This window comes from Chamaea fasciata, unplaced genomic scaffold (assembly GCF_029207755.1).
Source record: "Chamaea fasciata isolate MVZ Bird 193981 ecotype frontalis unplaced genomic scaffold, bChaFas1.0.hap1 SCAF_1277, whole genome shotgun sequence".
Lineage (NCBI taxonomy): Eukaryota > Metazoa > Chordata > Aves > Passeriformes > Sylviidae > Chamaea > Chamaea fasciata.
The window spans coordinates 1-21,566 of NW_027095362.1; the positions used below are offsets into that span (position 1 = coordinate 1).

Sequence of the window (21,566 nt, forward strand, 5' to 3'; positions counted from 1 at the left end):
TCACAGTGAGGACATTAGGGGGTTGTTGTCTCTCCCAGGGGATTTGGGGGTGTTTTTAGGGGGTCCCGGTGTCGTTTTGGGGGGTCCCAAAGAAGCCTCGTCCTCACAGTGGGGACATTAGGGGGTTGTTGTCTCTCCCAGGGGATCTGGGGGTGTTTTTGGAGGGTCCTGATGTCGCTGTGGGATGTGTTTTGGGGGGTCCCAAGGAAGCTCCGTCTGCACAGTGAGGACACAGAGGGTTCTGGGGGTGTTTTTGGGGGGTCCCGGTGTCATTCTGGGGATCCCAAGGAAGCTCCGACCCCACAGTGCGGACACTGGGGGTTTGTTGTCCCTCCCAGGGGATCTGCGGGTGTTTTTTGGGGGGCTGAAAGGGGAAGTTCTGTCCCTCGGGGGGGTTTGGGGGTCCCGTTCCAAGGGTTTCCCCCCTCCCCGGGCTCCAGCTCGGCCTCGCGTGTCCGGACACGTGTCCCGGCCGGCGGGGGGGGAACGAGGGGGAGCGGAGGCGGCGGGACCCCCCCGGCCCGGGGGAATCAGAGCCCAGGGACCCCCAAATCGGGTGGGACAACCCCGGGGACCCCCATGCTCAGGGGTTACAACCCAGGGACCCCCAAGCTGGGGGTTTAAAGTCCCGGTGAGCCCCAAACTGGAGGGGATCAGAGCACAGTGACCCCCAAAGTGGGGAGGTTATACCCGAGGACACCCCCCAGACCCTCCCCACGATTCCCCCCTCCCCCAGGGTACCCCAAACCGCCCGCACCCCTCGGTCCTCGCCCCCACCCCGTGTCTCCCCCCCCCCCCTCCCCCCCCCGTGGCCCGGGCCGTACCTGCCCTCCGCGGCTTGTGCGCGGCTCCCGCCCGTCCTCCCGCATCTCCCGGCCCTTGGCCCGCGCCCCCCGCGCCCTCCTCGGGCCGCGGCTGCTGCGGGGCCCCGGCGGGCTGAGGGGGAGCGGCGGGAGCGGCCGGCGGAGCCCCCGCGGGGGCGGCGGGCGGGTCATGGCCGGGCGGCGGCGAAGGGAAGCGGAACTGGCCGTAGGGAGCGGCGGGCGGCGGTTGAGGGGCCGCGGGGCCGCCCGGGGGCTGCGGGGCCGCGGGACCGCCCGGAGCCTGCGAAGGAGGAGGCGGCGGCGGCGGCGGCTGCGCCGGTGGTTGCGGCTGCGGAGGCGGCGGAGGAGGAGGCGGAGGAGGAGGCGGAGGCGGCAGCGCCGCGAAAGGGAAAGCGGCGGCGGCCATGGGGGCGCGGGGGGCGGCGGGGCCGGGAGCGGGGCCGGGCTGGGCCGCGCTCGCCCCGGTCGCCATAGAACGGCCCCCGCGCGGCCTTCGCGAACCTTCCACGCCGCCGCGCCGCGCGCGCCGCGCTGATTGGCCGGGACGCCCGTCACTCAATGTGATTACGCGCTGTGATTGGCTAAATGAGCCGCTTATCAATGCGGCGGCCGCGGGGATTGGGCAGCCGGCGGAAGGGAGGGCGGGATGAAGCGCTGAGGCGCTGGCGGCGGGGATTGGCTGGCGGGGGCGTCGCTCAGGGGGGGCGCAGGGAAGGGGGGGGCAAGAGGGGCGAGCGCTGATTCGATGGCGCGGCGGAGGGCGGGACCCGCCTGTGGGGCTCCGCCGCCATTGGAAGCGTCACACCCCGCCCCCGCGCCCCCGGACGGGGACGGCGGGAGACCCCGTGCCGGGCGAGAGTGACGTTCGCGGCGGACTTTGGCCGGGCGGAGCTGATTGGCTGCCGCCACCGTCACTCGGGCGAGACGCGTGCCGATTGGTGAAGACGGGGATGGGGGGCTGGTGGCAGAGCGGCCCGCCAAAACCTCTCGCGAAGCATGGCGGGAGTTCTCCCGCGCGCGGAGGATCATGGGAGGCGCCCCCTCAGCCAGGTCCGGTCCCCCCAAACCGCGTTAAAAACCGGCACGAGGCGCTCGGTGACACCAGCGGCACTTTATTATTAATTATTTAATCGTCCCTCCCTCAGCTAAGCCCTTAAAACCCCCCCAGTTTCCTTTTTTCTCCCCCAAATCCGGGCCCCCCCAAAATCCGTCCTGAGGGTCCCAAAGGCCTCGTGTAAGGCACCCCAAAACTGAGCTGTGCCCCCCCAAATCCCCCTTTAAAACCCCTGAGCCTCCCAAATCCATCCTTCCCCCCCCCAAAATCTTCCATCCCCGACCCATTGTAACCCCCCCAGCCCCAATTCCCTCACTCCCGTTTTGGGGAGAGTTCTTCTGGAACCTGTGGAGAAAGGGAATTCTGCACCCGGGGCTGGGATTTTGGGGGTTTTTTGGGGCTCCCTATGACCCTTTGCGGGGTCTCTTGAGGAAGGGCAGCGGGTAGGATTTTTTGGGGACCCCTAGGAGCCTTTGAGGGGTCTCTTTAGGAAAGGCAAGGAGTAGGATTTGGGGATTTTTGGGGACCCCTAGGAGCCTTTGCGGGGTCTCTTGAGGAAAGGCAGCGGGTAGGCGCCGGGCGGGGCGCGGGGCCGGCGCGGCTGCACCTGTGACTGAGCCGTGAGCTGCAGTTTGATGGCGCTCGAGTTCACCTTGGCCGCCCGCAGCAGCTCCTTCATCCCGCGCATCTTCTGCGAGCGGAAGCGCAGCACCGGCCCCGCGGGAGCGGCGGGGGCCGCGGCCGGGGCGGGCCCGGGGGTCGCGGGAGGGGCGGGGGGCGGAGGAGGAGGAGGAGGAGGAGGAGGAGGAGGAGGAGGTTGGGGGGTCTCCTCGGGGCGGGGGGCGCGGGGAGGGGGGCGCCGCTCGCCGGGTTTTTTGGGGGTGGGCGGCTCCTCGGGTTTGGACTCGCGGCGGGGGCCCCGGCGGCGGCAATCGCGGGGGTCCTCGGGACCCCCCAGATCTGCCTCCGGGGGGGCGGGGTCCTCGGAGAGCAGGGTCACCTGCTGCCGCACCTGGGGGGACATTGAGGGGCTCAGAGGGGACCCAAAGGGACGTTTGGGGCAGTCCTGAGCACCCTTAGGAGCCCCCCAAATCCTAGGGATGGCCCAAAAAGGGACCCCAGAACCTGTTAAGGACACCCCTAAATCTCCAGAGATGCCCCAAAGAGGACATTGGGGACCCCCCAAAACCCACTCAGGACCCCCCAAATCCCCAGGGATGCCCCAAAGAGAACACAAGGATCCCAGACCCCACTCAGGACCCCCCAAAATCCCCAGGGATGCCCCAAAGAGGACATTGGAGACCCCCCCAAATCCCAGGGATGTTCCAAAAAGGGACCCCAGACCCCACTCAGGACCCCCCAAATCCCCTGGCCATCAAAGTGACCAAAGAACTGGACAAGGAAACTGGCCCAGCCCTCAGACAGGACACGGGAGGGGCTCCCCTGCCCCCAGAGCCCCCCCAAAGCCCCCGGGGGAGCCCCCCAAATGCTCACCTGGCCGTCGAAGCGGCCCAGGGACTGCACGAGGAAGGTGGCCCAGCCCACGTGCAGCACGGGGGTGGGGCTCCCCTCCTCCCACCTGCAGATGCCGTCGTAGAACCGCAGCAGGTGAGCGAAGCACTCGGGGTCCTGCAGGGCTGGGAGACCCCCGGGGGCCCCCTGAGGAACCCCCCGGTCAGAGGGGAGCCCCAAAAGTGTGGGGGAACCCCAGAAATGGGGGTAGGGGCATCCTTACCCCTCCGCTTTGGGAGCTGTGGGGGGTGGGACCCCCAAATTCAGACCCCTCCAGGTGTGGGGGAACCCCAAAATCCCCCCCCACGAGCAGGACCCACCCCTCATGTCCTGGGGACACCCCCCACCCCACGCATCCCCCTCCCCTCCAAACAAACCCACCCCAGGCGGGGCTCCCCCAACCCCAGGACCCCCCAAATCTGGGGGTCCCCCACCCCAGGACCCCCCCCCAAACGTGGGGGTCCCACCTCGGCCCCGGGGGGGGGCTCAGCCGCCGCCTCCTTCAGCAGGTTGGGGATGACGTCGTTGGCCACGTCGAAGAATTCCTTGTAGATCTCCTCGTCCTCACGGCAGTAATTGTAGCTGGGGAGGGGGCACGGGGGGCTTGGGGGGCTGCCCCACAGGTTGGGGGGCACACAGGGACCCCCAGATTCCCCTCGAGGACCCCCAAATCCCCCCCAGAGCCCCCCCTCACTCCTGGATGACGGTGGCCGTGTCAGCCCAGGCCTCCAGCGCCTCCTTGACGTTCTTGTTGCGGCAGTGGAAGCCAGCCAGGTACAGGTAGGGGTAGATGTGCTCGTTGTTGTAGTAGGTACGGGCGGAGTGGATGCCCTGGGGGCGCCAAGGAGGGGTCAGGACACACCTGGGCTCACCTGGCCACGCCCCCCCCCCCCAAAAAAAAACACCCACCCCCATGGTCACCTGGTGGTACAGGGTGAGTGGGTCGGGCCTGCCAGGGGTGGGCTCCAGCTCCTCCAGGTCAGCCAGGTTCCCCAGCGCCATGGGGTACCTGTGGGGCAGGTGTGGGGCGGGTTTGGGGGGCTCCCAGGGCAGCTTGGGGGGCAGCCCCGTGGTGGGTCGGGGGGGTCCCTCTCACCTGTCCAGGTGCCCCATGTCATAGAGCAGCCACAGCAGGCGCTGCAGGGGGAGAGGAAGGAGAGATGTGGGGGTGCCCCACACCTGCCCCACAGCTGTCCCTGCCCCACGCCACACCTGTCCCAGCCCCGCCCCACAGCTGCCCCACACCTGCTGCAGCTGCAGCAGCTCCAGGCTGTCGGTGTGGCCGTCGATGGACGGGTTGATGGCGCACACCATGAACGCCACCTCCATGTGCCGCGTGCAGCGCAGGTACGAGCCCTTCAGGTACAGCCAGCTCTGGGGACAGGGGACACATGGGGACATGGGGACACAGGTGATACAGGGACAGGGCGACGTGTCCACCTGTGCCCCCTGCCCCTTCAGGTACAGCCAGCTCTGGGGACAGGGGACACATGGGGACACAGGTGATACAGGGACATGGGGACATGTCCACCTGTGCCCCCTGCCCCTTCAGGTACAGCCAGCTCTGGGGACAGGGGACACATGGGGACATGGGGACACAGGTGATACAGGGACATGGGGACGTGTCCACCTGTGCCCCCTGCCCCTTCAGGTACAGCCAGCTCTGGGGACAGGGGACACATGGGGACATGGAGACAGGTGACACATGTGACACAGGGACGTGAGGATATGTCCACCTTTGTCCCCTGCTCAGGTACAGCTCTGGGAGACAGGTGACACAGGTGATACAGGGAACACAGGGATATGTCCACCTGTGTGCCCTCCCTGCACTGACAGCGCTGGCTGTCCCAGGAGTTCCTCAGTGTCCCCCTTCCCACCATCCTCTGACCCCTCCCGTGTCCCCACTGTCCCCATGACCCCTCCCGTGTCCCCCTGACCCCCCCATGTCCCCCGTACCCTCTCGGCCACGCCGGCCTGCACGGGTTGTCCCCTCCTGTCCTCGTTGCCCTTCCCGTGCCAGGTGACCTCGGCGGTCTGCGCCCCCCCCGGCCCCAAAGGCCACCCAGGCGTGGTCCTCGCTCAGGGCCAGGTGCACGTCGGGCAGCCCCAGCACCTGGCAGGCGCCCACCACGGCAAAGGCCACACCTGAGCTGTCCAGCTTCGTTCCTGGGGGGGGCACGGGGGGAGGGGGGCTCAGGGACACGCAGAGACCCCCAAACCCCCCGAGCCCACCCCTGAGGAGTCACCGAGGGAGGGGACACGGGGACGAGGGACCCCCCAGCAGTGACAGAGCTGAACAAGGACATGACTCCCACCCAGCCCCTGGAGCGGGAGCAGGTGAGGCTGCTCCAGGTGAGACCCCAAACCCCACAGACCCTCCAGGACCCCTCCCCAAACCTCAGGGACCCCTCAGGACCCCTCCCCAAACCCCAGGGACCCCCAGGACCCCTCTCCAAACCCCACTGACCCCTCAGGACCCCTCCCCAAACCCCACTGACCCCTCAGGACCCCTCCCCAAACCCCCAGGGACCCCTCAGGACCCCTCCCCAAACCTCAGGGACCCCTCAGGCCCCCTCCCCAAACTCCACTGACCCCTCAGGACCCCTCCCCAAACCCCAGGGACCCCTCAGGACCCCTCCCCAAACCCCACTGACCCCTCAGGACCCCTCCCCAAACCCCCAGGGATCCCTCAGGACCCCTCCCCAAACCTCAGGGACCCCTCAGGACCCCTCCCCAAACCCCAGGGACCCCTCAGGACCCCTCCTCAAACCCCATGGACCCCTCAGGACCCCTCCCCAAACCCCACTGGCCCCTCAGGACCCCTCCCCAAACCCCAGGGACCCCTCAGGACCCCTCGGGCCCCCTCCCCACCCGTGATGAAGCTGAAGAGGGACTGGATGTGAGCCCTGTCCTTGAAGTAGGAGCGGCTGAGGCTGTTCCAGATGACGTCGGACACTTTCCTGACCAGCTCCCGGGAGGAGCAGCCGTCGGGCCGCGGGTACAGCGACAGGTCCACGGCGCCGCGGATCTGCGCCGTGAACCGGGCGTACAGCGCGGCCACGATGGACAGCTCGGCCACCGGGAAGTACAGGCGGGTCTGGGGGTCCGGCCCGGGCCGGGACTCGAAGGTTAACCCCGGGACATTGGTGGGCAGGACGCGGTTGACAGCCAGGAAATGCTCCACGAAGCCCAAGACCAGCGAGAGCAGCACCAGGTCGGGCTCGGGCTGCCGCAGCTCGGCCTCGAAGAGCCGCACCACGGCGGCCACGGAGCGCAGCGGGAACAGCGCCTTCTGCCACGCCTTCAGCCCCATCCCGGGGGGCTCGGGGGGGGGTTTGGGGGGGGCTGTGGGGGTCTCAGGGGCTGCGGGAGGTGTTCGGAGGAAGGAGAAGGGGATGGGTTTTAAAGCAGGGGTTTGGCACCATGGCGGGGAAATGGGGGGGAAGAGTCGGGGAGTCCTAGGGGGAATGGGGAGGGGGATATAGGGGGATTCGCAGGGGGGATTTAGGGGGAATCACAGGGGGAAATGGGGAGAAATAGTGGTGGGGGGTCCTAGGGGAAATGGGGAGGGGGTTCTAGAGGGGATTCACGGGGGGAAATGCAGGGTTGGGGGTCCTGGGTGGGGAAATGAGGGTTTGGGGTCCTGGGTGGGGAAATGAGGGTTGGGGGCCCTGGGGGGGCACAGGAGCAGGGCCGGGGGTGGGGTCGGGGGTGGGTTACAGGGGCTCAAGGCCCGTGTGGGGAATTGGGGAAGCCGCCCCTTCCCGGAACCCCCCAAAGGGCGGAAACGCTCAGGGACCACCCGAGAGCCGCCCCCCCCCCCAATCCCCGCCGTGCCCGTGCCCACCCGGGACCCCCAGACCCCCCCCGGGCCCGGCCCGAGCCCCCCGAACCGCTCCCGGTGCCGGTTCCGCGGGACCCCCGCCCGCCCCTCACGGCCGGCGGCGCGGGCAGCGCGGGGCACGACGGGACTGGGCGGGGCCTGCGCGCGCCGCCCGCCGCCATTGGGCGAGAGCGGAGGGCGTGGCTTTATTGGGCGTGGTCTTCAAGGGGCGTGGTAGTGAGTGGGCGTGGTGGGCGTGGTCACGGCTTCCTCCCGCGTCGCCGCAATTTCACCAAAAATCCCCAATTTCACCCCAAAATCCCCCGATTTCACCCCGAAATCCCCCGATTTCACCCCCAAATCCCCCGGTTTAATCCTAAAATCCCCCAATTTCACCCCCAAATCCCCCAATTTCACCCCCAAATCCCCCAATTTCACCCCATAATCCTCCGATTTCACCCCGAAATCCCCCAATTTCACCCCAAAATCCCCCAATTTCACCCCAAAATCCCCCGATTTAATCCTAAAATCCCCCAATTTCACCCCCAAATCCCCCGATTTCACCAAAAATCCCTAATTTCACCCCAAAATCCCCCGATTTCACCCCAAAATCCCCCGATTTCATCCCAAAATCCCCCCCAGTTTCACCCCCAAATCGGCTCAAGTTCACCCCTAAACGCCCCCAATTTCACCCCCAAATCCCCCCGATTTCACCCCGAATCGCCCCCAAATCCCCCCACATCCTGCCCCAAACCCCCCAAAAAACTCCCCTCCAGCCCCAACCATCCAAGGCGGCGGAGCCGGGGCCGTTCCCCCACGTCCTTTATTGGGTCGGGGGGCTCCCGGGGGGGTCCCGGGGGGTCTCAGCGGCGCTGGGGCAGGCACAGCCCCCCCCGGCCGAGCCCGGCTGGTCCCGGCCTTGCAGGCGCAGCGGAAGGAGCCGCTGGTGTTGATGCAGCGCTCGCGGGGGCAGCGCGGAGCCCCCCGGGGGTCCCGGCACTCGTCGATATCTGAGGGAGGGGCGCGGGGTCACACAAAGGTCAAGGATCCCCAAAATTTCTCCCCCCCCCCCCCCCATCCACTCGGTGGTCATCGATTTATGGGGGACCCCAAAAATAACCCCCCAGAGCCCCCCCCCACACACACCCACGGATGTCTGCGGGACCCCCGACCCCCCCACCCTCCCCCCCAAAATTTCGGGGACCCAGGTCTTGACCCCCTGCCCACCTCCCACTGCTCCGGGGGGGGTTTGGGGGTCACTCGGGGGTCCCAGGGGGGTTTGGGGGGTCCCGGGGGGAGTTTGGGGATCACTCGGGGGTCTCAGGGGGGGTTTGAGGGGTCCCGGGGGGGGTTTGGGGGTCACTCGGGGGTCCCGGGGGGTTTGGGGGTCACTCGGGGGGTCCCAGATTGGGTTTTGGGGGCTCCCCGTTATCTGGGGGGGGGGGGTCTCACCGAGGCAGCGGGTGCGGGTGGGATCCGGTTGGAAGCCGGGGGGGCACTCGCAGCCCCCGCGGGGGGAGCGCAGGCAGCGGCCGGGGACCCCCCCGGGACAGGGACACTCGGCGGAGTCTTCCTCGGAGCTGTCGTCACCTGGGGGGGGGCACGGGGGGGCTGGGGGGACCCGCGGGGGGGGGGCACGGGGGGGCTGGGAGCTCCCAGCTCAAAGGGGGACGTGGTTTAGGGGGGTCAGGGTCAGGTTTGGGGTCCTAAATTGGGGGGGGGGGGAACACCAGGGGTGGGAGGGGCTCAAGGTTTGGGGGTCTCAGGTGTGAATTTGGGGTCCCTGGGGGGGGGGTCAGGGTGCGGGTTTTGGGGGTCCCACCTCTGCGGGGCCCCCCCAGGCCCAGGGGGCTGACGTCCCAGAAGGAATTGCTCTCGCTCTGCACGGGGGGGCACGGCAGGCCTGGGGGGGGGGGACACCCCCCGTGTCAGCCCCTCCGAGCCCCCCCAGGACCCCCAACCACCCCCCCCCCCCCGATCCCATAGGGACCCCCCATAGAGCTCCCCCCCAATCCCACTGGACCCCCCCAGCCCCACCCCAGAGACCCCCAACCCCCCCTAAAACCCTCCAGCTCCCCCCAACCCCCCCAGACGCCCCCTAACCCCTCCCCCCCAGACCCCCCGCGGTCACCTGGGGGCCGGGGGGGGCAGGGCCGGCAGTGGGGGCCCCACCCGGCCCCCCCCCGGCAGCAGCACTCGTCCAGGGTGAGGGGCCCCCCCCCGAGGGGCGCCCCGCAGACCCCCCTCGTCCCCCCGGCGCTGCCAGCACACGTCCCGCCGCTCCGGGGGGGGCCGCTCGGGCGGGGGGGGGCGTTCTGTGAGACACGGGGGGGAGGGGGGGGGGTCAGGGACCGCCAGACCCCTCCCCAGAGAGAACCCCCAAATCCCCTCCCCCACACCCCCCCAACCATCCATGTCTGAGGGGGGAGGGGGGGGCACAGGGATGGCACGGGGGGGGTCCTTGCACACCCCCCCACCCCCCCCGGGGGTCTCAGGACCCACGGGGGGGGGGGGGCCTCAGGATCGCCGGGGGTCTCTCTCGATGCCCGGGGGGGTCTCACGGTGCCCGGGGAGGGGTCCCACCATGCCCGGGGGCGTCTTGGGGGGGGGGGGTCTCACCATGCCCGGGGGGCGTTTCACATTGTGGGGGGGAGGGGGTCTCACTGTGCCCCGGGGGGGCTCTCCCCGAGTCCCAGGGGGGTCTCAGGACCCCCGGGGGGGCTCACCATGCTCGGGGGGGTCTCAGGACCCCCGGGGGGGCTCTCCCCGTGTCCCGGGGGAGGTCTCAGGACCCCCGGGGGGCTCTCCCCGAGTCCCGGGGGGGGTCTCAGGACCCCCGGGGGGGCTCACCGTGCTCGGGGGCGGGCAGGCACCGCCGCAGCCCCGGGTGGTAGCGCGCCCCCGGGCCGCAGGTGCAGCGGAAGGAGCCGCGCGTGTTCTCGCACGCCCCGTCCACGCAGTTGGACTCGTCCAGACACTCGTCCACGTCTGGGGAGGGGGCGGGGGGGGGGCGGTTCGGGACCCCCCCAAAACATCACCGAGATCCCTCAATCTCCCCCCCGGGACCCCCCAAAACCCCCCGGATCCCCAGGGACCCCTCCCCAAACACCCTCAGGACCTGCAGGGACTCGCAGGGATTCCCTCGGCCCCAAACACCCCAGAGACCCCCAAACACCCCAGAGACCCCCAAAACACCCCAGAGACCCCCCCAAACATCCCAGAGACCCCCAAAACACCCCAGAGACCCCCAAACACCCCAGAGACCCCCCAAACATCCCAGAGACCCCCAAACACCCCCAGAACCTCCAGCATTTCCAATACCCCGAAACACCCCGGGTTGTTTCTGGACCCCTCTGCTCGCTCCCCCACGACCCCCCACGGACCCCCATCCCCCCCGGGGACCCCCCCGGCGCCCCCAGACCCAGGCACTGGCGCAGGGCGCTGTCGTAGTCGAAGCCCGCCTTGCAGTAGCACTCGTAGCCCGGCTGGGTGTTGACGCACTTCCCCCTTTGCAGATCTCGTCCCCGAACAGGCCGCACTCGTCGATGTCTGGCGGGGTGGGGGGACGCCCCCGGGGAGGGGTTGGGGGTCAGCGACACCCCCGGGGGACAGGGACCAACCCCCACCCCCTCCCGGACCCCCCCTGACCCCGGGGGCAAGAGGGGGAGCCCCCCGCTGGAAAAACGGGACCCTCGGGGTGAGGAAGGGGGGGGGGGGTCCAGGGGATAAATCCCCCCCCCCGCCCCCGCCCCGGGGGGTGAGGGGACACGGGGGGGTCTCACCGCGGTGGGCGGGGACCCCGAAATCGAGGCCGTTGTCGTCCTGGATGAATCCCCTCCCGTCGGGACAGAGCGCCACGAATTCGGCTGGGGGGGGCGGGGAAAGGGTTAAGGGGGGGGGGGGGCGTGAACCCCAAAACCATCCCTGAGGACCCCCAAACCATCCCTGAGGACCCCCCCAAACCACCCCCGGTGTCCCCAAACCGGCCCCGGGACCCCCCATTGATGGGGACAGAGGCCCGCGAACACGGCTGAGGGGGGTCAAGCCCCCCAAACCCCCCAAAGATGGGGGGGATGGGTTAGGGACCCCCCAAACCCCCTAAAAACGGGGCGGAAATGGGGTCCCACCACCCAGGGACCCCCAAAGACGGGCTGGGAATGGCGTCACTGCATTTGGGGACCCCCAAAAACGCGGTGGAAATGGGTTAGGGACCCCCAAACCCCCTAAAAACGGGGTGGAAATGGGGTCCCACCACCCAGGGACCCCCAAAGACGGGCTGGGAATGGCGTCACTGCATTTGGGGACCCCCAAAAACGCGGTGGAAATGGGTTAGGGACCCCCAAACCCCCTAAAAACGGGGCGGAAATGGGGTCCCACCACCCAGGGACCCCCAAAGACGGGCTGGGAATGGCGTCACTGCATTTGGGGACCCCCAAAAACGCGGTGGAAATGGGTTAGGGACCCCCAAATCCCCCCAAAACGGGGTGGAAATGGGGTCCCAGCACCCGGAGACCCCCAAAGATGGGGTGGAAATGGGTTAGGGACCCCCAAACCCCCTAAAAACGGGGTGGAAATGGGGTCCCACCATTTGGGGACCCCCAAAGACGGGGCAGAAATGGGGTCCCAGCAGCCGGGGACCCCCAAAACTCACCCGAGGAGGGCAGGGGGCAGGGGTACACCTCGCACAGGTCCCCCCAGCCCGCCCCCACCGAGCAGCAGCACTCCCCCCGCGTCACGTTGGTGCCCAGGACGGCGTCGCAGAACACGGGCAGCTCCAGGCTCAGGTAACATTCCTTCCGGGGGGCGGGGGGCTCCCGAGCTGGGGGGGGGGGGGGGGGGGAGTCAGAGGGAACCTCAGGGACCCCCCGGAATCTCTGGGAATGCCCCCCAAGACCCCTCAGAGCCCCCCCAAAGCTCTTTGAGCTTCGGGGATCCCATAAAGATCCCAAAAATGCTCCCCAGAGTTTCGGGGACTCCCCTCCCCCCCCAAAAAAAAAACCACCCTGGAGCTGCCCCCCCCCCCCCTCTCCTGAGGTCCAGAGACCCCTCAGACCTCGGTGGGACCCTCGGGATCGCCCCCCGGAGCCCCCCAGGGACAGCCGGGAGCCCATAAAAAGCTCTTTGTCTCAGCGACCCCCTAAAAATGCCCCTCCCCGACCTCTTTGGGACGCCCCCCCCCCAGACCCACAGGGACCCCCCCCCCCAAAGCCCCAGGGATCCCCCCAAACCCCCTCCCCAGGACCCCCCCAATCCCTCCCAGGGATCCCCCAGAGGCGCCCCCCGATGCCCAGGGACCCCCCCCAGACCCACAGGGACCCTCCCAAAGCCCCAACCCCCCCCTGGGACCCCCCCCAATCTCTCCCAGGACCCCCCCGGCCCCCCTCACGGAGGCAGCGCCGCCCGTCGGGGCTGGGGGCGAGGCCGGGGGGGCAGCGGCAGCTGAAGGACCCCTCCAGGTTGGTGCAGGTGCCGGGGGGGGGGCACAGCCCCGGGTCCAGCGCGCACTCGTCGATGTCTGGCATGGGAGGGGGGGGGGGGCGGGCTCGTGAGACCCCCAAAACAGCCCCCAAATAAACCCGAAATAAACCCCAAAATACCCCCCAAATAAACCCCCAAACAACCCCAAATAAACCCCCAAATAAACCCGAAATAAACCCCAAAACACCCCCCAAATAAATCCCAAATAAACCCAAAATAAACCCCAAAACACCCCTAAAACAGCCCCCAAAACACCCCCCAAATAAACCCCAAAACAGTCCCCAATAAACCCCAAATAAACCCCAAATAAACCCGAAATAAACCCCAAAACAGCCCCAAATAAACCCCAAATAAACCTCAAATAAACCCCAAATAAACCCCAAAACAACCCCAAATAAACCCCCAAATAAACCCGAAATAAACCCCAAAACACCCCCCAAATAAACCCCAAAACAGCCCCCAATAAACCCCAAATAAACCCCAAATAAACCCCAAAACACCCCTAAAACAGCCCCCAAATAAACCCCAAAACACCCCCCCAAAATGAACCCCTAAACACCCCCCCCCCCAAATAAACCCACGGGGCTGTTTTGGGGACGTTTTGGGGCCGGTTTGGGGCTATTTGGGGGTTTATTTGGGGATGTTTTAGGGGTATTTTGGGGCCGGTTTGGGGTTTGTTGGGGGTTTATTTGGGGAGGGGTCTCTCACTCACTCTGGCAGCGCCGGCCGTGCAGCAGCGCGTACCCGGGGGGGTGTTTGGGGGTTTATTTGGGGGGAGGCTGTTTCGGGGCTGTTTTGGGGTTTATTTGGGGTATTTTGGGGCATTTATTTGGGGTGTTTTGGGCGTTTATTTGGGGGCTATTTTGAGGTTTATTTGGGGTGTTTTGGGGTTTATTTGGGAGCTATTTTGAGGTTTATTTGGGGTGTTTTGGGGTTTATTTGGGGGCTATTTTGGGGTTTATTTGGGGGCTATTTGGGGCGTTTATTTGGGGGGTATTTTGGGGGTGTTTTGGGGCTGTTTTGAGGCTCTTTTGGAGGGTGTTTTAGGGGTACTTGGGGCTTTATTTGGGGTTGTTTTGGGGTTTATTTAGGGGGTGTTTTGTGGTTTATTTGCGGGGGGTATTTTGGGGGGTTTATTTGGAGTGTTTCGGGGTTTATTTGGGGGGGTATTTTGGGGGGTTTATTTGGGGTGTTTTGGGCCGGTTTTGGCGCTGTTTGGGGTTTATTTGGGGGCTGTTTTGGGGACAGTTTGGGGGTTTATTTGGGGAGGGGTCCCACACTCACCCTGGCAGCGGCGGCCGTGCAGCAGCGCGTACCCGGGGGGGTGTTTGGGGGTTTATTTGGGGGGAGGCTGTTTCGGGGCTGTTTTGGGGTTTATTTGGGGTATTTTGGGGCATTTATTTGGGGTGTTTTGGGCGTTTATTTGGGGGCTATTTTGAGGTTTATTTGGGGTGTTTTGGGGTTTATTTGGGAGCTATTTTGAGGTTTATTTGGGGTGTTTTGGGGTTTATTTGGGGGCTATTTTGGGGTTTATTTGGGGGCTATTTGGGGCGTTTATTTGGGGGGTATTTTGGGGGTGTTTTGGGGCTGTTTTGAGGCTCTTTTGGAGGGTGTTTTAGGGGTACTTGGGGCTTTATTTGGGGTTGTTTTGGGGTTTATTTAGGGGGTGTTTTGTGGTTTATTTGCGGGGGGTATTTTGGGGGGTTTATTTGGAGTGTTTCGGGGTTTATTTGGGGGGGTATTTTGGGGGGTTTATTTGGGGTGTTTTGGGCCGGTTTTGGCGCTGTTTGGGGTTTATTTGGGGGCTGTTTTGGGGACAGTTTGGGGGTTTATTTGGGGAGGGGTCCCACACTCACCCTGGCAGCGGCGGCCGTGCAGCAGCGCGTACCCGGGGGGGCACAAGCACCGGTACGACCCCGCCGTGTTCACGCAGTCCCCTCCCACACAGGCGGCCGCGAACTCGCACTCGTCAATATCTGCCCGGGGGGGGGGGGAAACGAGACCCTCGTGGGTGGGACCCTCCCCCAAAACCTCACAACCCCCCCAGATCCAGCCCAGACCCACCAAAAAAACCCAAACCCACCCCAAACCCTCCCCCAGATCTATCCCCAGACCCAGACACCCCCCCAAATCCACCCCAGACCCCAAAATCCCCCCCAGATCCATCCCCAAACGCCAAAAACTCCCCCAAATCCGCCCCCAGACCCCAAAATCCCCCCCAGATCCATCCCCAAACCCCCAAAACTCCCCCAAATCCGCCCCCAGACCCCCAAATACATCCCCAAACCCCACAAATCCATCCCCAAGCCCCCCCAAATCTACTCCCAGACCCACAAACACCCCCAAAAACCCCCTGAGATCCCCCCAAAATCCATCCCCAAACCCCCCCAGATCCATCCCCAGACCCAGAAACCCCCCAAATTCACCCCCAGACCCCCAAATCCCCCCCAATCCACCCCCAGATCCCCCAAATCCACCCCCAGACCCCCCCCCTCAAAGCCCCTGAGCCCCCCCCCAGCCCGGATTTGGGGGTACCTTGGCAGCGGGGGGGGGTCCCGGGCCGGCTGCAGCCCGGGGGGGCACTGGCACTTGTAGGATCCGGGGGTGTTGACGCAGCTGCCCCCGGGGCAAAGCCCCCCGGCCTCGCACTCGTTCACATCTGGGGGAGCCACATCTGTCAGCCCCCAACCCTGGGGGGGGGGGATCCCAAGGTGGGGAGGGGTCCTGGGGGGGAGTTTTGGGGGGTCTGGGCTTGTGGGGGTGGGGGGGAAGGCACAAGGTGAGTGTAGGGATGGGGGGGGGGCCAGGGTGGGGGGCGTGGGGATATTGGGGAGGGGGATTCAAGGGGAGGGGTGGCAGATAAAGGGATCTGCAGGGTTCCCAAGAGAGTTTTTTTGGGGGGGGGGTCCCAGAGGGATTTGGTGGGGGGCCTGACGGGGTTTGGGGGATCCCAGGTATTTTGGGGATGTCCCAGGTGTTTTGGGGGCTCCCGGGGGGGCTCCCGGGGGGGTCCCGGGGCGCTGACCGAGGCAGGCGCCGTTGAGGCCGCGGAAGCCGGGGGGGCAGGGGGTGCACACGAAGCCCCCCGGCTGGTTCTCGCACTTGGAGTCGGGGCACGTCCCCACGTCCAGGCACTCGTTGATGTCTGGGGGGGGACATCGGGGACAATTGGGGACATCGGGGGAGACGCCACAGCCCCTCCAGGGTGACCCCAGCCCAATGTCCCTGTCCCCGGTGTCACCTCCCCAGCCCCGCCCCGTGTCCCCTCCCGGTGTCACCTTCGCAGAGCGGTGGCCGCGAGCCCTTGCGCCGGTAGCCCGGGTGACACTCGCACTTGTAGTGGCCGGGGACGTTGGCGCAGGTGCCACCGTCCCCGCACACGTCACCCTTGGCGCACTCGTCGATGTCTGCGGGGACACGCGGGGGTGTCACCGGGCCTGTCCCCAACCTCGGGCAGTGTCCCCAAGCCCGGGGAGTGTCCCCAAGCCCGGGGAGTGTCCTCAGCTCTGGGCAGTGTCCCCAACCCTGCCCTATGTCCCCAACCCTGTCCCTAAGCCCGGGCAGTGTCCCCAACTCCAGGCAGTGTCCCCAACCCTGTCCCCAACCCCAGGCATTGTCCCCAACCCCGGACCATGTCCCCAGCCCTGTCCCCAACCCTGTCTCATGTCCCCACCCTCCCGATCCGTGTCCCCCCCGTGCCATGTCCCTTGTCCCCAAATTGTCCCCGTGCTCCGTGTGTGTCCCCACCTCCCCTGTGCCAGCATGGCTCCCCCGTGTCCCCCATGTCCCCCCGTGTCCCCCCGTGTCCCCCCGTGTCCCCCGTACCTGTGCAGGTGCGCAGCCCCTTGTGCAGGCGCAGCTGGAAGCCGCGGTGACAATGACACGTGTAGGAGCCGCCCGTGTTCATGCAGACCCCGCGCCCGGCCCCGCACGGCTCCGCCTCGCACTCGTTCACATCTGGGCAGGTGTGGCACAGGTGTGGCACGGGTGTGACACCGTGTGTGTGTGTGACACTGTCACCCCCCCCCCAGCCCCGCCCGGCTCCGTCCCGCGCTCTTTCAGTGCCAGGAGGTGTCACCGCGCGTGTGACACTCCCTGTGCCACCACTCACCCCACACCCCCCTGCCACACCCGTGTCCCCCGTGTCGCCTCGTGTCCCCAGTGTCCCGGTGTCCCCATGTCCCCTACGCCCCTCTCACGTTCCCAATGTCCCCAACATCCGCAATGTCCCCGGTGTCTGCAATGTCCCCCATGTCCCCCACGCCCCCCCGTGTCCCCGTGTCCCCAATGTCCCGCTCATATCCTCGGTGTCCCCAGTGTCCCACTGTCCCCCATGTCCCTGATGTCCTCCGTGTCCCCAGTATCCCCCATGTCCCCACTGTCCCCCATGCCCCCCATGTCCCCCATGTCCCCGATGTCCCCCATGTCCCCAATGTCCCCCATGCCCCCCATGTCCCCCATGTCCTCGATGTCCCCCATGTCTCCCATGTCCCCCATGTCCTCGATGTCCCCGATGTCCCCAATGTCCCCCGCTGTCCCCCATGTCCCCATGTCCTGGTACCGGTGCAGTATCGTCTCTGGGGGTGCCAGCGGTACCCCGGGAAGCAGAGGCAGCTGTAGCCCCCCGGGCCCATCACGCACTCGCCGGGGCCGCAGATGTTCCGGTTCAGTTTGCACTCGTCCGTCTCTGGGGGGGCACGGAGGGGATTTGGGGTCACCCCGGGAGCATTGAGGGGTCCCAGGAGGGTCCCAGGGGGATTTTGGGGTGACCCCGGCAGCATTGAGGGGTCCCAGGAGGGTCCCAGGGGGATTTTGGGGGGTTCCAGAGGTCCCGGGGGGGGGGGTCCCAGGAGGGTCCCAGGTAGTTGTTGGGGGTCCCAGGGGGTGCCAGGGGGATCCGAGGAGGGTCTTGGGGGTCCCGGGGGGGGAATTTTGGGGGTCCCAGGGGGGTTATTGGGAGTCCCGATGGCTCTCGGGGCGGTTTGGAGGTCCCGGGGGATTTTTGGGGTCCCGGGGGGTTATTTGGGGTCCCGGGGATTTTTGGGGGTCCCGGGGATTTTTGGGGGTCCTGGGGGTTTTGGGGGGTCCCGGGGGTCGCTCACCCGTGACCTGCGTGGGCGCGATCTCGGCCGCACTCCGGGTGAGCTGCTCCGGGGGCAGCCGCCAGAGCGGGGCGGGCGTGGGCCGGGCCACCAGCGCTGGGGACACGGCGGGGACACGGCGGGGACAGGCTGGGGCCGGGCCCGGGGGACAGCGACAGCCCCGCCCCGACCCGCCCGTGCCCCCGTTCTTGTCCCCAAAGTGTCCCCAACACCGAGTGGTGGCCACGGCCCCGGCCCGCTCTTCATCCTGGGGCGTGTCCCCGAAGTGTCCCCAAACTGTCCCCAAAGTGTCCACGAACTGTCCCCCCCACCCTTCCCCACCCCACCCCGTGTCCCCCCCCCGTGTCCCCCCCCCGTGTCCCCCCCCTTACCGGGGTACCGGGGGGGGTCGCTGCTCCCCGGGGGCTGCTCCAGGCCCTGCTCCTCCGAGGGGCTCCAGAAGGTGGGGAGCTGGGGAGGGGGGGCACAGCCGTGTCCCCTCTGTCCCCTCCGTGCCCCCCCCCAGACCTCCCTAAACCCCCCAGAGCCCCCCGACACCTCCCAGCCCCCCCCCCAAACCCACCAGCCCCTCCCAATCATGCTTGTCCCCCCCGTGTCCCCCCCCCCCCGTGTCCCCCCCCACACTCACCATGGCCGGGGGGGTCACAGCTGCGGGGGGAGGGGGGCGCTGAGACCCCAAACTGACCCCCCCACCGTGGGGCGGGGGGGGGGGGCACACAAAAGAGGGGAGTCAGGGGGGGGTCCGGGGACATTGGGGGGGTCACAGGGACATGGGGGGGGGCACAAAGGGGAAATTTAGGGGGGGGGGGAACAGAGGGTTTGTGGGGACATGGGGGGGGTCATGGGGACATTGGGGGGACTGGGGGACATGGGGGTCACAGGGGACATGGGGGGGCACAGGGATGGGGGGCACAAAGAGGAAATTTGGGGGGTCACGGGGACTGAGGGGGGGGGTCACAGGGACACGGGGGGGGGGTCACAGGGACACGGCAGGAGGTGACAAGGGCTGTGTGGGGGGGGGGGACATTTGGGGGACATTTGGGGGCACAGGGGGAGGTTTCGGGGTGCAGGGGGGGTGGGGTCCCAGACCTGGCGGCGGGGGGGCGTCGGGCGGCGCGGGGCTGGGGGCGGGCGGGGGGGGGCCGGGGGGGCCGCTCGGGGCTCCCGTCGGGGTGGATGTGCAGAGTGAAGTCGCTCTCGCCCTGGATGGTCAGCGTCTGGTGCGAGGTCAGCACGTGGTAGCCCTTCCCCGCCGGACAGATGGCCTTGAACGCGGCTTGGGGGGGGGGGGGGCGCGGGGGGGGGGGGGTCAGCGGGGTCGGGGGGAGGCACCCCCAAACCGAACCGGGACCCCCCCCGGCTCCCCTCGGACCCCCAAAAGCGGTCGCGGCTCTCCCGGCCTGGGGGGGTCCCAAACTGCCCCCGACCCCCCCAAAACGGGCGGCAGGGACTCCCCCCCCCCCCAAACCGCCCCAGACCCAAACCCAGCAGAGACCCCCCCCAAAATCACGCCGTGCCGGTGCCATGGAGGGTGAGCACTGGGAGCAGCCCCCCCAAATCCCCCCCCCAAGCCACCCCAGCCCCCCGTTACCGGTGCCGTCGGGGGGGCAGCGCTGACAGCGCCCCCCCGGCCAGGGCCTTGCCCGGCTCGCTGCAGCAGCAGGTGCGCCGGGTCAGGCGGGTGGGCAGCGGGTGCTGGCACTGCTGAGACCCCGACACCAGCCGGAAACACAGACCCCGCTCCTCGCCCGGCTCCGCTGCGGGGGGGGCGAGGGGGGGGTGGGGGGAGGCCTCAGAGACCCCTCCCCAGGGACCCCCCCCAACACCCCCAGGGAACCCCAAAACCACGGAAAACTCCCCAGACCCCACCCAAACCCCATAGAGCCCCCAAATCCCATAGACACCCCCCGGATTCTGCTCTCCTCAGAGACCCCCCAGGACACCCCCAGGGACCCCCCAGGGACCCCCCAGGACCCCCCGGGACCCCCAGGACCCCCCTTTGCCCCCCCCCGTACGCAGGCACTGGCTCCGGGAGGGGCCCAGCACGTGTCCGGCCGAGCAGGAGCACCGGAAGCTGCCCTGGGTGTTGCGGCACTCGCCGGGCTGGCACACGCCGGGCAGGGCACACTCGTTAATGTCTGCGACAGGTAGAGCACACCTGAGCCAGGTACGGCACACCTGGGCTGGGTGTGAGCACACCTGAGCCGGGTACGGCACACCTGGGCTGGGTGTGAGCACACCTGATCCAGGTACGGCACACCTGGGCTGGGTGTGAGCACACCTGAGCCGGGTATGGCACACCTGGGCTGGGTGTGAGCACACCTGAGCGGGGTATGGCACACCTGAGCCAGGTACGGCACACCTGGGCTGGGTGTGAGCACACCTGAGCCGGGTATGGCACACCTGGGCTGGGTGTGAGCACACCTGAGCGGGGTATGGCACACCTGAGCCAGGTACGGCACACCTGAGCCAGGTAAGGCACACCTGGGCTGGGTGTGAGCACACCTGAACCGGGTATGGCACACCTGAGCCATGGTGGTACAGGTGTGGCACAGGTGTAATACAGGTGTGATACGGGTGTGGCGCAGGTAGAACACACCTGGCACAGGTTTCACACAAGTGTCACACAGGTGTGACCACACCTGATTCCCCCCACACACACACACACCTGGCCACATTCAAGGTCCCCCCAAATCCCCCCATCCCCCTCGATGCCCCCACCCCCCTTTACCCCCATCCCCCCGTGCCCCCACGTGTCCTCAATGCCCCCCCGTGTCCCCCCAAAGCGCCCCCCACTCCCCCCCGTGTCCCCAAAGCCCTCCCTTGTCCCCCCATGCCCCCCCCCGTGTCCCCAGTGCCCCCCAAAGCCCCCCCGTGTCCCCAATGTCCCCCAGTGCCCCCCCGTGCCCCCCCGTGTCCCCAATGTCCCCCAGTGCCCCCCAAAGCCCCCCCGTGTCCCCAATGTCCCCCAAAGCCCCCCGTGCCCCCCCAATGTCCCCCAAAGCCCCCCGTGTCCCCCCGTGTCCCCAATGTCCCCCAAAGCCCTCCGTGCCCCCCCGTGTCCCCAATGTCCCCCAAGGCCCCCCGTGCCCCCCCGTGTCCCCAATGTCCCCCAAAGCCCCCCCGTGCCCCCCCGTGTCCCCAGTGTCCCCCAAAGCCCCCCCGTGTCCCTACCCTGGCAGTGGGAGCTGTTGAGCCGTTTGTAGCCCTGGGGACAGTCCCCCCCGCGCTCCCCCCGCGCCGCCTTTGGGGACCCCGACCCTGAAACGACCCCCGGGACCCCCCCCCCCCGGTCACCCCAGAGCCGGGGAGGGCACCGGGGGGGGCCAAAACCTGGGGGGGGGCCCGGGGGGGGTCTGGATTTGGGGAGGGGGAGGGGGGCAGATGCCAGGGGGTCCTTGAGGTGCGGGGACATTTGGGGGGGGGGGTCCCGATCTCAGGCTGGGGAGTCCTGGGGGGGTTCTGGGGGGTCCTGGGGGGCTCGGGGGTGGTCAGGGGGCTCGGGGGTCTCAGGGGGTCGGGGGGGGTCCGGGGGGGCTCAGGGGGGTCGGGGGGGGTCCGGGGGGGCTCAGGGGGGGTCCCCCCTCACCCTGCAGATGGGGACACTTGTGACATTTGCTCTGTCCCCAGGCGCTGCCGATGCTGCCGCAGCAATCCTCGAGTTTGGTCAGCCCGGGCAGGGGGTTACTGCCGCACTGGGGGGGGCGCGGGGGGGTCAGCGCCCCGAAACGGCCCCCGAGACCCCAAATCCCACCCCAGGGATCCCAAATCCC

At 67.7% G+C, this 21,566-nt stretch overlaps 2 protein-coding genes across 2 annotated transcripts; both read right to left on the bottom strand.

Moving 5' to 3' along the window:
* Window positions 1–1,916: 1,916 nt before the first annotated feature.
* MEN1 (menin 1) lies at window positions 1,917–7,503 on the bottom strand. Its single transcript, XM_066175068.1, is given in 10 exon segments — window positions 1,917–2,890; window positions 3,373–3,537; window positions 3,858–3,972; window positions 4,085–4,221; window positions 4,312–4,399; window positions 4,487–4,527; window positions 4,636–4,764; window positions 5,347–5,442; window positions 5,444–5,556; window positions 6,262–7,503. Coding segments are annotated over 10 exon segments (1,809 nt in total). The 5' UTR covers window positions 6,704–7,503; the 3' UTR covers window positions 1,917–2,407.
* A 573-nt stretch (window positions 7,504–8,076) lies between these two features.
* LOC136284699 (latent-transforming growth factor beta-binding protein 3-like) lies at window positions 8,077–21,488 on the bottom strand (the record flags this gene model as incomplete). The annotated part of the gene is given in 28 exon segments (XM_066175067.1): window positions 8,077–8,097; window positions 8,099–8,223; window positions 8,666–8,803; window positions 9,036–9,116; window positions 9,345–9,456; window positions 9,458–9,528; window positions 10,064–10,201; window positions 10,635–10,721; window positions 10,724–10,762; window positions 10,996–11,079; window positions 11,865–12,032; window positions 12,600–12,728; window positions 14,548–14,667; window positions 15,227–15,242; window positions 15,244–15,350; window positions 15,717–15,836; window positions 15,970–16,098; window positions 16,517–16,648; window positions 17,253–17,378; window positions 17,794–18,091; window positions 18,173–18,243; window positions 18,422–18,441; window positions 18,883–19,069; window positions 19,385–19,427; window positions 19,429–19,550; window positions 19,809–19,931; window positions 20,968–21,054; window positions 21,383–21,488. Coding segments are annotated over 28 exon segments (3,000 nt in total), but the record flags the coding sequence as incomplete, so codon positions are not given.
* Between the last annotated feature and the right edge of the window lie 78 nt (window positions 21,489–21,566).